Below are 17936 nucleotides of genomic sequence, written 5' to 3'. Positions count from 1 at the left end.
GACAGAAGGAGAAGAGGACATCAGAGGATGAAATGGCTGGACGGCATCACCAATACAATGAACATGAACTTGGGCAAACTGCAGGAGATGATGAGGGACAGGGAGGCCTGGCATGCTGCAGTTCATGGGGTCACAAAGAGTTGGACACAACTGGGTAACTGAACGACAGTGTTGATCTACGTAATTTTTGACATATCCAGGAATTCTTTTTCTAGGTTAAGCCTTTATCTTTTAAGAAAAATAGTCTAATGCTGCTCATTGAAAATAGAGTGATAGGGATTTCCCTGTTAGTCCAGTGTTTAAGACTCCAAGCTCCTGATGCAGGGGGCCTGGGTTTGATCCCTGGTCAGGGAACTAGATCACACATGCCACAACTAACACTCGACACAGCCAAATAAATAAAGATTTTTTAAAAATAACATATGGTGATGGTGTTTTTTATTTAATAGATTTTGAATAGATTTTGTAAATCAGTAAGCCTGAATGAACTTGAAATAATATTGGCTTTCAGGCAAATAGGGAAACTATTTGCCCTAATTTGTGCTGTTACTCGTGAAGTCAACAGTTATTTCTTGAGTAGTATACATTCATTGAAATTACTAAACTTTGTTGGAAATTTTCAAGTAGTCACCAAACTGCTGCAGAAATAAATACTGAGCCAGCTACATCTTCCATGATATCTCTTTTTCTGGTCATTTCCTCTTAAAAATATTATTGGGCTTCCCACGTGGCACTAGTGGTAAAGAAGCCGCCTGCCAATGCAAGAGGCATAAAGAGGTGTGGGTTCAATTCCTGGGTCAGAAAGATCCCCTGGAGGAGGGCATGGCAACCCATTCCAGTGTTCTTGCCTGGAGAATCCTAAGGACAGAGGAGCCTGACAAGCTACAGTCCATAGGGTCGCAAAGAGTCAAATACACCTAAAGAGATAGCACGCGTTGGTAGGAAAAGAGCACATACAACTGGGGCAGGTTTCTAGAAACCTGTAGATTGAGAGATCCTGAAAATTTACTGTCATATCTCACAGCTTCCTTTAGTGACTCCTTGGTATTAACAGGATGTCTAGTAAGATGAAAAATAAAACTAGCAGTGCTACCAGCAGTGTAAGGAAAGCATCTCTCACAGTGCCTTGCATGTAATAGCTGGTCAGCAAATTCCAACAGCAACCTCAAGACACTGAGGGTGAAGAAGAGAAGGTGGAAGAGTCCTACACTGCTGCGTACTCTACGGAAGGTTCAGCAAAGCAGCTGGAGAGTTCATGAGCCCAAGTTGGTCAACAGAGTAAAGCCCCGTCTCCCAGGAACGAGTGTGCTTTTGCTTTTCGCACCATACTCGGTCAGATGTGTTGGAGCAAGTGGGCCTCAATGCAAAAGCAGCCCTGAATTCTAGAGCACAGCAGGTGGAGCAGTTCCCCAAAGGACCTGACTTCAGGGAGTTAGTTCCATTCCCCCAAATAGAAGTGTTCCGCAAGGTGTGTTCTCTTGGCTGGTATAGCAAGTGATTTTTTTTAATTGTTTAAAACATGTACACACAAACAAATCCCCTCATTGGCTACACAAAACAATCTTGCAGGATGTTTTTATGCAACCTCTAATATGGTCCAACTTGTTTATTCTTACAGATTAGGAAACTGAGGCCCAGAAAGACATGAAAAGAATAAATGTTTTTCTAAAAGGTACTTGAAAGAAGAGTAACATCATCATGTGCCCTTTGTGAGACCTAAAAACGATTGAGTGAAACCAGTATAACTACGTTGCTCTCGTATCCAGAGCCAACCCTGGGAGTAGTTGGGCTTTGCTGCCAATCATTTGGGGGATGATTTGTTGTTGGTCCCTCTTTTCATTAGGAATACATTTCACATCCAGTGCTAAATCAGTTGATTGGTAGAAGCTGCTTGAAGGGCTCAAAAGAGAAAAAAATCATATATTTGGGATCTGCCAAGTGTCTGCATATATGGTCAGAATATAAGAATTGTGTCCTAAACCTCCACTGGAAAGTAGGGCAGTATAAAAGAATGTTAAGAAGTTGGTGTCAGACAACCCTGCATTATAGATCTTTCAATTCTTTGACTTTGGGCAAATTATTTTTCCTCATTAGTGAAATGGGGATTTAATAGTACCACCCTCAGTGGGTCAGAACAATTAAAGCCATCCCTAGCTTTCATCTGGCTTATTTCAGTAGTCTTCTAAGTGGTCTTCCTGTTTTCACACTTGTTCCCTCATAGTTTATTCTCCACACAGCAGCCACAGTGATGGATGTGGAGAATAAAGATGTGGATCATCTTTTCAATAGAACAGTTCTGAAGTCGATTGGATATCCCAACAGAAAATTCCTTGACCTTTTACCAGCATACACAAAAACCAAAGTCAGATTTAAGTGTGTGAAAGATTAAGCTTTTTAAAGAAAGCGTAGAAAAACAGATTCCTAACCTTGGAATAGCAGAGATTCTTAAATAGCACACACACCAAAGAATGTTAATCATATAGGGAAAGATGGACAGATTGGACTGTGTTAAAATGAAGAATTTCTGTTTGTCAAAAGACACCATTACGAGAGTGAATAGGCAAGCTACATTAAATATATAGACACAGTAAAATGTCTTGTATGAAATATGTATACTCCTACAAATCAGCAAGACAAACAATCCAGTAGGAGAAAAGTGAACAAAATTGTGAATGATCATTTCACAGTAAAATACCTGAATGTCCAATAAACATGAACTCATTGTGATTCACCAGTAGTAACTTGACTGCTAAAAATGTCTATTTTTAGGTCTTCTGCATTAATAAACAAATTTGCAACAAAAGAGCTAATTGTTCCACACATCTCTTTACAAGTAAGAAAAGCTGGAATGTCATATTATTTTCTGCACAGTTTTTATTTCACTGTTGGAAATTCTATTTTCTGAGTGTTACCCCTCAACAGCCCCCACTTTGGCTTTTTGGTGTTATTCTTAAACTGTGAGTGACACACAATAGAAAGCAACCATCACAGACCTTTTTTTCATGACACTCTTTATGTTCAAAGTAGTACTGCTTTGGGCAGGAGTTGGAGTAGGTAACCTCTGAATCTCACTGAAAAATGAATCTCTGATCCTGGGGAAGATCATGTGGTCTTCTTTAGTAGTCACAATTACTGAGAAATGACGTAGGGGTCCTTTAATTCACCTGCACTTCAAGGAGTTTCCAAAATTGGAGTTTACTTTTACCCTGCTTAAAATATGAACCCTTTTAAACCAGGGTTCCCAAAATTGGGTGTGGTGCATTCCACCAACATAAATGACCTGCCAAGAGGATTCCTGTCATTTCAACTCTTTCCTCCACTCCTCTGGGAGTGGACATGCCTTCAATTTTTGAAGTGGAGTAAGCGTTAGAAATTTCTGGTCTTGTTTATTCTACCTCTCTTTTCTGGGGCTTCCAAGTACTTAGCATAAATTCAGATAGGTTCAGGTAATGTGATGAATCAAAGATGAAATTTCAAATACTTTTTTTAGGGAGTGAAATCCTACATTTACATCTAGAAAAATCACTTGTATTTTAAGTACAGAATAGGAAGGCTTGGTTTAACAGTGTTTCAGCTTTCTTTTCTTTAAAGTCTAATTTGTGCCCAACAAGGTAGTATGAGTGTTAAAAAAAAGCCAGTGTATTCCGGACTGCAGTTATGGCATAATTAAATTGCAGTAGAGGTGTAGAGGAGGAGAAGGCAATGGCAACCCACTCCAGTACTCTTGCCTAGAAAATCCCATGGATGGAGGAGCCTGGTGGGCTGCCGTCCATGGGGTCGCTGAGAGTCGGACACGACTGAGCGACTTCACTTTCACGCATTGGAGAAGGAAATGGCAGCCCACTCCAGTATTCTTGCCTGGAGAATCCCAGGGACGGCAGAGCCTGGTGGGCTGCTGTCTATGGGGTCGCACAGAGTCGGACACGACTGAAGTGACTTAGCAGAGGTGTAGAGGAAGGCACATTTCCTTGTTTCTCTTTTGTTGTGTCTTTTTACGTTTCCTTTTCTCTTTGCTGTTTTGTGTTTTCAGTCCTTGCCTTTCTACTCCTTTTTTCTTTTTTCTCTTTTGCTGATTAGGGGGAAACAGCTTTTAATTGCTTTTGAAAAAAAATCAGTGAGCTGTCTGTACAATGAAAGATGGGGCCCTCTCTTTATATTTGGTTCTCACCACACTAGAAACTCCCAAGACTAGCTAGATTTTCATTCTTTAGCCCTTCAGTAAAGGAAAAGTGTTCAACTCTGCCCTTTGAGTTTACTAAGGTGTTTGATGGACTTGTCTCAATCAGTGCATATCACTTTTATCCTTGAGACTGATTGTTCTCACAGCCTCCGGATAGCGTGATCTGGGTCTAAATGAAAACCAATCTGACAACGCTTATGTAGGGCAAAGTACAGCTTATTTCCCAGACCCCTTTTGTTTGAAAGTCACTTGCCTAAAAGGCTGTATTGAGCCACCTGCTCAAAAGACCCTTCTTCTGTGCTCAGAAGATCTTTCTGTGAAATGGGTGGGTGATTTCATCTCTACTTTTAGTGTGACTATGCATGCTGAATCACTTCCGCCGTGTCCGACTCTTTGTGACCCTGTGGGCTGTAGCCCTCCAGGCTCCTCTGTCCATGAGATTTTCCTGGCAAGAATAATGGAGTGGGTTGCCATGCCCTCCTCCAGTTGGCTCCCTCATTGCAGGTGGATTCTTTACCAGCTGAGCCACAATGGAAGCCCAACAATACTGGAGTGGGTAGCCTATCCCTTCTCCAGCGGGTCTTCCCAACCCAGGAATTGAACCTGGGTCTCCTGCATTGCAGGCAGATTCTTTACCAACTGAGCCATCAGGGAAGCACTGAGTATTACCAGACAGTGTCTATTACTTCATTCAGGTTTGAATATGACTCTCCTTCCTTGTTCAGTAGGCCTTATGGATTGTGTCAGCCCCAGACAATTCTCTGTCCACTCCTCTAGAGCTACCCACAGTGTGTTTTGGATCTGGACCTCAAGACACCTGACCTTAATTGTGAAACTTGTTTTTCATCCAGATAGGCTATAAGTTTTTCTGCTTGCTGACACCTATTAACGGCACAGGCTTGGCTCTTCATCTTATACCACCATCTCTCAGAGTGACTAACCCATAAATGTTTGATGGAATTTATCAAACTCAGATTCTTCTATCTAGTCAACTCCTGAATATTTGTGTTTGGGTTGGGGAGGAATGGGAAGGTAAACTTGCCTGTCAGTTCTCAGCCTCAGCTTGACTGCTGATTATGTCCTGTGCCAAAAGAATGTAGGTGAAACGATGTTTTGAAGAGTTCTTTATATACTAATATTAACATTAGTTTGTGTTTCTGGAGTTTAGGCGAGCAGTGGAGAGTTTCAACTTGCTGTTAAAACATGTATGTTATTCCTAGGGAACAAGATGACTTAGAATTTTTGCTTTTTTAATCCAAGAAAATTTGTTACATTAATGACTGTTTCTAATAGTTTATATATCTTTCACAAACACCTGGGTAAAATAATTTCTTGAATCAGTAATTTGCTTTTTCTTGAACAGTAGTTATAAATCCTCTCCAAATTATTCAAAATCTTCTGTCATGTCTTGAACATTTCTGTTTGGGGTCAGAAAAGACTGAGGCTGATTAATGTATAATACACTGTGCAAGTCTAAATAAAAAGCTTTTGCACACAAAATATTTATGAAGTACATGTTGGGCTTGATATACAAATATATATATAAATGTATATCTTTCAATTATATGTTTCTCTTCCGCTAGTGTTGGGGTTCTTAAAGTGAGTCCAGAGACTCTCAAAATGGAAGCAAAATCAGTGAACTTGGACAGGAAAATAATTGTTATTTTCCCAGTCTCCAAGTGAAATTTAGCATTTCCTTAAATTTTGAATGAGGGTAGCAAAACAGACCTGATAGTATTTATGATTTTTGTCACCAATAGGACAGATATTCTCATAGCATAATATAGTTGTTGCAGGTATCTTAAATTGTCATTTGTGATTAGAAATTATCATTGTTAATAGGCCTACTTCTAGATCTTGCACTTAATGTGTTAATAATAAGGCATTACTATGCAGCACATTTGTTTAATATTTTAATAACTTATTAGGTTACTTTATAATAGTACATATCTTGGTTTGTACTTTTAAAAACATTATTCTGAAGAGTAGTTCTGGGTTCCGGATGGGGAACACATGTACACCCGTGGCTGATTCATGTTAATGTATGGCAAAACCACTATAATATTGTAAAGTAATTAGCCTCCAATTAAAATAAATAAATTAAAAAAATAATAAACAGACTATGTATAAGAAAAAAAAAAAACCAGTGAGAAGAGTGGCGTTATTTAAAAAAAAAAAGAAGAAGAGTAGTTCTGCCAAAGAGGCCCATGGTTCATACATACCCACACGCAAATAAAACCCCTCTACTAGAATATCTCACTAAAATTTTTGTAATATTTTTTAATAGGTGTTTCAAAGGAAATGAGACATATGTTACTAGTAGTTCTTAAATTGTATTCAGAAGTTTTTGTTCTTTATCAGACATCTAAGATAAAATAAAAAGACATAGGATTCATTTTACTTCTTGAAGAGTGTTCTTGTGAAAAGCAATTTTGTAAGAATTAAAGATTATTGTCTTTTAAATCTCAGACATGATATGTGTTATTATATTTCAGGAGTACCCAGATTTCTAAAGTCCCTAAGAAATAAATAGTTCTAACAAGTTAAAGGTGAACTAAAAATGTATTTACATTTTGAATCTCATTTGAATAGGATAAGTGTCATTTTAAAAACAAGCTCTCAACTTTCCATTTCAGAGGAAGCTTTACTTTGAAATGTTATGAGCTAATATTAAATGACTTTCATTCTCTCTGGTTTGAATATCCTCTGTGAAAGGAAGAAGTTTAGAAATTCAAATAGGTATAGGAAGTAAATTTTTAAACTTGACATTTTTTTTAAACAGTCTTTATCTAATGGGTAGCTTCCACACAGATATTAAGATTGCATTTGAAATCTGTACTTTATTTAAAAATAAGACCTAATATGATCTCTCACTCCACCTCAACAATTAAAACAAAAAATTCCTTACTAGTACAGTTGAGTGAAAGTATAATAGTTGTTGTTTAGTTTTAAGTCTTTACTGTTTGTTTGAAATAATGTTTAAGGAAGAATTTCCAAGGTAAAAAGGACTTAGTGAATATTTCAACTAATAATAAGTTGATAGAGTATTGTCATGAATGACAAGTCATTGGAACAGTCTTTTTTTTTAAACTTTATGGTATTGGTTTAAAATGTTATTGTCTCCCAGTTCTGTCCTGCTAGGTATATGACATCATCTTGGTTCAACAGGAAAGGGTGTGTGTCAGACTTGAAAATGTATAATCCTTTAAGAATTTTGTGAAGCGGGTTACAAGAGTTGAAATGTAGAATCCAAAACTGCAAGATATTATTTTGACTTGTATAAGCAGTTTTACTTGTAAAAGATATATTTAAAGAGTTACAAATGTTTTTGTTTTTAGTTTCATATGTATATTTTGCCAATTAAAATTCTTTATATAGAGCATATTACTTGGTGGTGAGAATGAGGCAAATAAACCACATTAATTAACCTGTTTTCATAAATCACGTAATTTTTATGTGTTGGCATTGCTTCACCTGTAATAGGTACTTCATCAGTAGTAAACAGTAAGTGCTTCTTAAGACATATTCTAATGGGCTCAGAAATTATATCCTTAATTATTAAAGTGTTTTCTAATAACTTGCTTTGTAATTACAGGAATTGTTTGGTGTATCTAAAGGTTCAGTAGATGCCAAGTTCAGAGTTGTAAGATTTCTACATCAGTTGGCCAGTTGAGTATGTCAGTAGCATGCATACATCAGTGAAAATGATTAAATATTAATACATACATCTCTTGTTAAAAATTGTGTACCATATCAGTAAACAATTTTGAGCATGTCATCTATGTGTGGAGTTTTTTTTTTAGTTAATAAACTGTAGTTTTATATAATCACAAGCCAATATCTCATTGTGTAGTGTACAGTTATGGTGAAGTTCATATAGCCTCAGTAACTTTAAATATTTTGGGTAACTTGTCAGATTTCATTTTTTTTTTTGCTTTGAAACAGAGAAAAAGAATTAGCTCTTCCATTATTATTATTTATTTGTATCGCCATCTTTGATATTAACATCAAATTGTGATCCTTGCAGAAATCTTTTTAAGCAGTGTGTCTATTTGTGAGAGACTGTTTAGTTTAAAACTATATGCTAATTTAAAATTCACTTTACTAAACCTACTAAGCTCTTATGTATTGAAAAGCAAATTAGCACTGCTGTCAGTTGTCAGCACTTTGGGACATCTGCTCTCCCTCTAGAGCTAACCTATACCATTCCTGACACTTGGCCATCAGCTTTGGAACTGCAAATATAATCCCAACAGGAATTCTTATTCTTTTCTGGGAAGGGTATACATTGGCATGACAACTTCAGAGAAAGGTAATGCATAGTTGAAAGTGTTCATCCTTTAATCCAGCAGTACCACTTCTCTGTCTATCCTGAGAAACTCGTCTGTGTGTATACAATATGTACAAGGATATTTGTTTAAGCACTCTTCATGATAACAACAGAAAAGGTGAAACTATTTTTCTGTTTTTCAGTAGGAAAATAGATCAACTGTGCTTTTTATTTGTATATTGGGGCATTTTATAGCAGCAAAAATGAGTGAACTAGATGTCTTATCTTTAATGTATATCTCATGTTATATACCATGTAATCCCATCTGTTTAAATGTATTAAACACAAATAGTAATGTGTATTATTTGAGTACATGAATATATGCTAATAAATTCAAAATATACGTGGGAATCATATACCAATTTTATGGTAGTGGTTACCTTTGAGTCTGGGGTAAGATGTGAGCTATATCAATACTGTTTTAATTTTGGAGAGAGAGGGGGAAGATGTTGAATCTGAAGCAAGTATGGAAAAACGTTATGCTTACTTGTAGGTATATGGATCATACTGTTGGCTGTATAGATATCCATTCTTTAGAATTTTTTTGTTTTGTTTTGTCACATGACTGAAACATCAGTAAGCTATTCAGATTTTGTTTATTGGATTTGATATTCTTGTTTATCATTTGTTCTCATAAATGGTCTAGAAGTTGAATTGATTGTGTGTCAATCAATGAAGATTTTTATATAAAGTTACTTTCTGTGTTTTATAGGAAAAACATCAGAGAGAGGCTCATTTTCCCTGTACAGCAGAGATACTGGATTACCAGGCTGTCAAGTAAGTTAATAAATACAAAATCAATGAGATAATTTCTTTTTTTTTCTTTTTCTTTTTTTTTTTAACTTTACAGTGTTGTATTTGTTTTGCCATACATTAATATGAATCCACAATGGGTGTACATGTTTTCCCCTTCCAGAACCCCCCTTCCACCTCCCTCCCCATCCCATCCCTCACAATGGAATATTACTCAGCCATTAAAAAGAATACATTTGAATCAGTTCCAATAAGGTGGATGAAACTGGAGCCTATTATACAGAGTGAAGTAAGCCAGGAAGAAAAACACCAATACAGTGTACTAACACATATATATGGTATTTAGTCAATTGGTAAAGATAACCCTGTATGCAAGACATCCAAAGAGATAATTTCTTAACATGGAAATAAAGACGTTAACAGAGGAGGTGGAAATTTATCCAGTTTATTTCACCCTTTTTATGCAATTAATTTGTGACTAAATGTAGCGGGGTTTTAGTAATTAAATATTTTCTTTCTGCTCCTCTGTTTGAAATGGTTTCCATTCCGTGGTTCACCAAACTGTATTTCTCTATTGTCAAAAGAATTTCATAACTCACCTCCATTTTAACTGGAGGCAAAGTACCAGTTACCTTCCTACCATCTTCCAAAATACTGATTTCTGAAAATGATGTCTATTTATTTCCTCATAAAAAGAACAGTGTTGCTGGTAAACTACAAGAAGAACATGAAATTGCTCTGTGAGGCTTGACTGTCTTATGTTAAACTTACTAATGTTGGAAGTATTTTCATCATAATCTGTTACTAAACTCAGGTCCGGCTGTTTGCTACTTGAAAATCAATACCTGAGGAGCAGGTGTTGGTAGAAAGGAAAGTTGCTTTTGATCAGAAAGTTGACAATCTGGGGAGAAGGCAGACTTGAATCCCCCTGCCAAAACCAATTCTGAAGATGCTGCTCAACCATGACGGTTTATAAAGGGGGGAAACGGCAAGGGGAGGGGTGGAATTAATTTCAGTTAATCATTGAGATGAGGAATCAGAGTCATTGCCATTCCCCACTGCATGTAGTCTTGTCGACTTCTTGTGATCTTTCTTTAGAGGCAGTCTTTTTTTTTTTTTTGGTCACAGGACATCATGTGAAATATTAATTCCCTGACCAGGAGTCAAACACCTGCCCTCTGCAAGGGGAGCATGGAGTCTTAACCACTGTACTGCCAGGGAAGTCCCTTAGGTGTTATCCTGTTCACAAGTTTGTTCATACAGTTTGTCCATGAGATTACTAAAGGGGAAGCTAGGGAGGAGGTCTGATGGTCATCTGTTACTTATTCTTCATTTCGTCATCATTGATCTGTGGAAAGAACCAGCAGGTGAGGGAAGGTATTATATGATCAAAAGATTTGAAAACTGCTTGGGCCAGAGATAAGCAGACCATGGCAGGTGCCTGGTTTATGGGTAGTTATAATATAGCTTTGCTAGTTATAATGTAGCTTTGCTAAAGTGACAAGACACAGAGGGTTTCCTGCTGAGGGCAATTTCTTGGAAAGACCTCCTTGCAAATCTGCAGTGAAACCATTTTTAGAGTTTCCTCCAGTCTCTTTGACTTGGAAATGTTCTTTCAACTCTTCATATTCCTTAACATGTTGCATTTCTACTAATGGCCATTTCCTCTGCATTTTTCCCCACATCTTTACAGTGAGAATCCTAAATACACAGTTTGCCTGCAGATTCCCAATCAGAATCAAGCCAAAAAGCATACCAAAGGAAAGGCAGAATACATTTAAGTGTTTTCTGCTGTCTGCATGCCTTTCATAAGACCCACCTTAACTTTAGACATGGGCACTTAACTGTCACAGTGACAATAAAAAGTAAAGTGAAAATGTTAAGTCGTTCAGTTGTGTGCAACTATTTGAGACCGGTGGTTTGTAGCCCGCCAAGCTCCTCTGTCCATGTAATTCTCCAGGCAAGAATACTGGAGTGGTTTGCCATTCCCTTCTCCAGGAGATCTTCCTGATACACTTCATTTAGTAACTATCCCATAGTTGTGCCATTCAGAATGAGATTACCTAGGTTCAAGTCTCATCTCTGTGAGTTACTGACCTGTGGTTCTAAGACAAGTCATTTAACCTTAAATCCAATCTCTGCATTGACTTCATTTGGAAAACAGAATTAGCGATTTTTTCCCCATGTATGTAAGTCTCGGAAGGCTAAACTGCATGCACTTGAAAATGAAAATATTTTGCAGAATGAATGTACCTTTTAAAATGTTTTCAATTCATAAAACCCACCAAAAACAGCTATTCTGAGTCTTTAATATTATTTTTAAGAGACCAAGAAGATTGAGAACCATTTGTCTAATGTTAACACTACTTGTAAACTTGAGAATAAAAACTATTGTAAGCTCTTTGAAACTACAGCTATTAAATTATTGTTAATGCTTATATTAATGAGTTTTCACTTACATTTTTTTTATACTCCCTTGGCAAAGGTATCGCTATTTAGTTAGAATCAATGGTTAGCTCCATTTATGTAATTCTCCAATTTTGCAAAAATGAATCTTAACTTTTTACCAATGATTAATGTGTTTATACCAGATTTAATTCTCATATGAAAAACAATTATTTAAACCTAGATGCATAGCATTCTAATAACAGTTGTTACCATTTATTGAGCACTAGCTAAACCAGGCATTGAATTACACATTTAATGCCCCCTCTTTTTTTTTTCTGTAGTTCCCCAACCAGGGATTGAACCCAGGCCAGCTTGGCAGTGAAAGCCTAATCACTAGGTGACCAGAGAACTCCCACATTTAATTCTTTTAACAGCATCCATTTTTGCAGGTTAGAAATTGAGTGTTCTTCATAGATATTTTGTAATTTCCTCAGAGCCATACATTTAGCAAGTGGTAAGCCTTCTAAACATATGCTTAATACTGTAGAATTCCTTACTTCCCTCTCATTTTAATTTGTTTAGACGAGGAGGGCCTGAGAACTTGTATTTTTAATAGTGCCTCAGGTGATTTTAATTCCCATGAACTGGGGATTATGCTTTGATAACCCAAGTTCCTCTGTATACCCCAAATGTAAGCATATAGAGAGTATTAAAAAAGGAACTACAAGATCATTGTTTAATAATTATCCTGTGTTGGAGAGATCAGGCTGGCCCATGGAAAATAGAATGAGGTTATGGGAATATATAAAATAATGATATTGCTGTATCAGGAAGTTTTATAGATATTAAAATCAGGAAAAGATTTGTTTTTGAAGAATTCACAGAAGCAATGCTTAAGCCCCAAAAAGAAACCCCAAAATTGAGCACAGAGTAGAGAAGATAATATTGCAGTAAGAGTAAATAACATCAGTGAAGACTGGAGATCTCTAAGTAAAAGGTTTCCTTACTGTGAATGGAACAATGGCTTTGCTATTTATTACTGTTACTTAGCTCTGACTATGCTACAGTTGCTAGGAGAAATTACTGTGGATCACACCAGCTGATTTTAGGCCTAAGTAGTAAATTCAGAAAATTCAAGAGTTTAAAAAAGTATATCACTCCCATTCAAAAAAAAAAACCCTGTATTTCAAACAGTACTTACTATAATACTAAAAAAAATACATGGAAATAGTTGGCTGCCATTTTGTCTCACCTATTCATAAGCAACATAATAATCTTAACCATACAATGATAATAGAGGAAAATATAAATAGTGGTTACAAAAATATATCTAAACACCACTTTGAAACCGTTTTTCCTCAACAAAATCCCCAAGGAACATTAACTTTGCTATTAATGTACATAAAATGATGCTGACATACTGCAAAATTCAGGCTAATTTAATAGTGCCCGATGGGCCTTACTTCATGTAAAGATGATGTAATAATATGTTGCGAAATGAGTCTGCTCATATTACCTTCACGGCAATTGCATAACTGATGAGCCATTAAAAGGAAACTGGTGTTGCAGTATTACTGAAAACATTGATAGATCATTCTACAATTGAATTTTTTTTTTGATTTAACAAAGAGCATGGAAGCCAACATCTTTATTAACAGGTATGGGGGAAATAAATTGGGAGATTGGGATTGAGATATACACACTACTATATATAGATAACTAATAAGGACCTACTTAGCATAGGGAACTCTATATACTATAGAGTATAATGAATACTCTAGATACTATAGAATACTTTACTGTATAGTACTCTATAGGATAGTATACTATATAATGACCTATATGGGAAAAGAATACTACATAATGACCTATATGGGAAAAGAATATAAAAAAGAGTGGATATATGTATATGTATAACTGATTCACTTTGCTGTATACCTGAAACCAACCTAAGATTGTAAATACAACTATATTCCAATAAAAATTAATTATAAAAATTAACTGTCAAGAAAAACTCAATTGGTATAATTTTTTAATAACTGCCACCATGAAATGAAAAATTCCTTTTATGATTATGACTATTTGTCATTGATTCCTCTTAAACAAGTATTTACTCAAAGTGCTCAGCCTAGAAGATACAGTGTCTTGTATTTTTTCCCCAAGAGATTTAATTTTCATCAGAGTTAAGATATTTTACCCTTGAAAAAATAGCAGTTAACTTTCAAAACTCGGTTAAAAGTTATTTAGAAATTTACCCATGCCATTTGCTTCTTTACCATTTTTTTTTTCCATTATAGTCAATCTCATTATATACCACATTTGATTATGATAAAATGATAAGAGTCAATACATAAAGAAATGATGATAAACTGTGTATACATCTAATAGAGCTTCAAAATGAAGGAAACAAAAATTGGTATAATTAAAGAGAGATTCATAATCCTAGTTGAAGATTTGAATACCTCTGTCTCAGCCAGTGACAGAATAAGTAGACAGAAACTTAGTAAAGACATAGAACTAAATAAACCACTGTAAACTACTTTGACCTAATTGATACTTATAAAATTCTGTTCCCAGCAACTGATGAATATAAATTCCTTTCAAGGGTAGATGTTACACTTGACAGGATTAAACCATATGCTGATCTTTAAATCAATGTCAATAAATTGAAAAAGTTTAAAATCATACAAAGTATTTTTTCTGACCACAAAAGAATTAAATTAGAAGTCAGTAAGATACCTAGACTAGAGATCTCTTCAAGAAAATTAGAGATACCAAGGGAACACTTCATGCAAAGACGGGCTCGATAAAGGACAGAAATGGTATGGACCTAACAGAAGCAGAAGAGGTGGTAAGAATACACAGAAGAACTGCACAAAAAAGATCTTCACGACCCAGATAATCACGATGGTGTGATCACTCACCTAGAGCCAGACATCCTGGAATGTGAAGTCAAGTGGGCCTTAGAAAGTATCACTATGAACAAAGCTAGTGGAGGTGATGGAATTCCAGTTGAGCTATTTCAAATCCTGAAAGATGATGCTGGGAAAGTGCTACATTTAATATGCCAGCAAATCTGGAAAACTCAGCAGTGGCCACAGGACTAGAGAAGGTCAGTTTTCATTCCAATCCCAAACAAAGGCAATGCCAAAGAAGGCTCGAACTACCACACAATTGCACTCATCTCACATGCTAGTAAAGTAATGCTCAAAATTCTCCAAGCCAGGCTTCAGCAATATGTGAACCGTGAACTTCCAGATGTTCAAGCTGGTTTTAGAAAAGGCAGAGGAACCAGAGATCAAATTGGCAACATCCGCTGGATCATCGAAAAAGCAAGAGAGTACCAGAAAAACATTTATTTCTGCTTTATTGACTATGCCAAAGCCTTTGACTGTGTGGATCACAATAAACTGGAAAATTCTGAAAGAGATGGGAATACCAGACCATCTGACCTGCTTCTTGAGAAACCTGTATGCAGGTCAGGAAGCAACAGTTAAAACTGGACATGGAACAACAGACTGGTTCCAGACAGGAAAAGGAGTACGTCAAGGCTGTATATTGTCACCCTACTTATTTAAGTTATATGCAGAGTACATTATGAAAAACGCTGGGCTGGAGGAAGCACAAGCTGGAATCAAGACTGCCGGGAGAAATATCAATAACCTCAGACATGCGGATGACACCATCCTTATTGCAGAAAGCAAAGAAAAACTAAAGAGCCTCTTGATGAAAGTGAAAGAGGAGAGTGAAAAAGTTGGCTTAAAGCTCAACATTCAGAAAACTAAGATCATGGCATCCGGTCCCATCATTTCATGGCAAATAGATGGGGAAACACTGGAAACAATGTCAGACTTTATATTTGGGGGCTCCAAAATCACTGCAGATGGTTATTGCAGCCATGAAATTAAAAGACTCTTACTCCTTGGAAGGAAGGTTATGACCAACCTAGATAGCATATTTAAAAGCCGAGACATTACTTTGCCAACAAAGGTCCATCTAGTCAAGGCTATGGTTTTTCCAGTAGTCATGTATGGATGTGAGAATTGGACAGTGAAGAAAGCTGAGCACCGAATAATTGATGCTTTTGAACTGTGGTGTTGGAGAAGACTCTTGAGAGAGTCCCTTGGACTGCAACAGGATCCAACCAGTCCATCCAAAAGGAGATCAGTCCTGGGTGTTCATTGGAAGGACTGATGTTGAAGCTGAAACTCCAGTACTTTAGCCACCTCATGCAAAGAGTTGACTCATTGGAAAAGACCCTAATGCTGGGAAGGATTGGGGGCTGGAGGAGAAGGGGACGACAGAGGATGAGATGACTGGATGGCATCACCGACTCGATGGACGTGGGTTTGGGTAGACTCCGGGTGTTGGTGATGGACAGGGAGGCCTGGCGTGCTGCAATTCATGGGGTCGCAAAGAGTTGGAAACAACTGAGCGACTGTACTGAAGATACCTAGAAAAATGCCAAATATTTGGAAGTGAAACAGGCTGTTTCATTTAGACATGGGCATGTCTAAATAACCCATGATTTTGAAAAGAAATCAGAAGGGAATTTAGAACGTATTCCTAACTAAATTATAATGAAATAAGATAACAAAATTTGTTAATGCAATTAAAGCAGTGCCTTGAAGAAAATGTATAGCTCTGAATACTTGTATTCAAGAAGATTACAGTGCATGACCTAAGGTTCTGCCCTTTGAAGTTAGAAAAAGAAGGGAGAATGCAGTACAAATAAGAACAGTAATCAGTGTAATATTACACAAATAATAGAAAAATCTAACGAAGCCAAAATTTGGTTATTTGAAAAGATCCATGAAACAACTCCTAGCTAGACTAATTAAAGGGGGACGGGGAGGTGGGGAAAGAACAGCCAGTTACCAGTATCTGAAGTGGCAGAGAGATTATCACTGTAGATCATATATACATTAAAAGAATGATAAGGAAGTGTTGGTAATATGTTAATGAATTTGAAACTTAAGTGAAATAAGCAAATTTCTTAAAAATTACTTACTGAAAGGGGACAAGATGAAGCAAGAGTTTGAATAGCTCTATGTCTATTAATGCAAGTGAATTCATCCCAATTTTTTTTACAGAAAAAGTTTGAGGGTCATATAGTTTCATTGGTGAATTCTTTCAAATGCTTAGGGGGAAAATTAGTACTAATCATAAAAAACTGTTTTAGAAAATAGATGACAGGGGAACACTTTGCACGTCATTTTATAAGATGAACAATACCCTGGTACTCAGAATGCATATGTATGTACCAGTGTATGTACTAGTGGTGAAAGAGTAGCTTAATTGTTGAAAATCAACATTGAAAATCAGTCATTGTAGTTCAGCACATTAACAGAATTAAGGAGAAAACTATTTTGAAAGATTTAGGAAAAGTATTCAACAAAATCAAATATTCATAATAAAACCTCTCAGGAAACTAAGCACAGATAGCTGCTTCCTCAGTCTGATAAAAAGACTTGCATGAAAGATCTCTAGCTTTTAAGTGTAACAGCATGCTTAAAGGTGAAAGACTAAATGTTTTCTTCCTGATAGGAACAAGGTAAGAATTTCTATTCTTACTACCTGGATTTTGTATTCTAGTCAGTGTAATAAGAAAATGGATAAAAATTGGAGAGGAATAAATTCAGCTGAATTGGCAGATCATATGTCTGTGTACATAAGAAGTCATAAGGAATCATCAAGAAAACTTCTAGAACTGATACGTACTTTTAGCTAAGTCACAGGTTACATAGCCAATCTAAAAAACAATTAGATTTCTGTATACTAACAGTGAACAATTAGAAAATGAAACTATCAACGCAGTATTGTTTAAAATGGGACCTAATCAAACTTACAAGCTTTTTTTTTTTTGGCTTGTTTTTCTTTTTTTTATATATATAAATTTATTTATTTTAATTGAAGGCTAATTACTTTACAATATTATAGTGGTTTTGCCATACGTTGACATGGATCCACCACGGGTGTACATGTGTTCCCCATCCTGAACCCCCCTCCCACTTCCTTCCCCATCCCAACCCTCTGGGTCATCCCAGTGCACCAGCCCCAAGCACTCAGTCTCATGCATCGAACCTGGACTGGCGATCCATTTCACATATGATAATATACATGTTTCAGTGCCATTCTCCCACATCATCCCACCCTCGCCCTCTCCCACAGAGTCCAAAAGACTTTTCTATACATGTGTGTCTCTTTTGCTGTCTCACATTGTGCATCAAAGGAAGCTATAAGAAAAAATGAAAAGACAGCCTGTGGAATGGGAGAAAAATATTT

General features: G+C 36.4%; 1 protein-coding gene across 37 annotated transcripts in view; it reads left to right on the top strand.

Annotated features, from left to right (window-relative positions):
* The window catches only part of TCF12 (transcription factor 12), a 395492-nt gene that overhangs the window by 264471 nt on the left and 113085 nt on the right, over positions 1–17936 (top strand). For all 37 annotated transcript variants that reach the window (XM_081510130.1, XM_081510129.1, XM_081510124.1 and 34 more), the window contains one exon: positions 9223–9287. In XM_081510130.1, the coding sequence (XP_081366256.1) occupies positions 9223–9287 (65 nt within the window). The remainder of the gene's footprint in view (positions 1–9222; positions 9288–17936) is intronic.

The sequence above is a fragment of the Giraffa tippelskirchi genome, chromosome 7, assembly GCF_054371585.1.
Source record: "Giraffa tippelskirchi isolate mGirTip1 chromosome 7, T2T-mGirTip1v1.2.pri, whole genome shotgun sequence".
Taxonomy (NCBI): domain Eukaryota; kingdom Metazoa; phylum Chordata; class Mammalia; order Artiodactyla; family Giraffidae; genus Giraffa; species Giraffa tippelskirchi.
The sequence above is the reverse complement of the archived record's forward strand: the minus strand, read 5'-3'. Positions and strand labels throughout refer to the sequence as shown.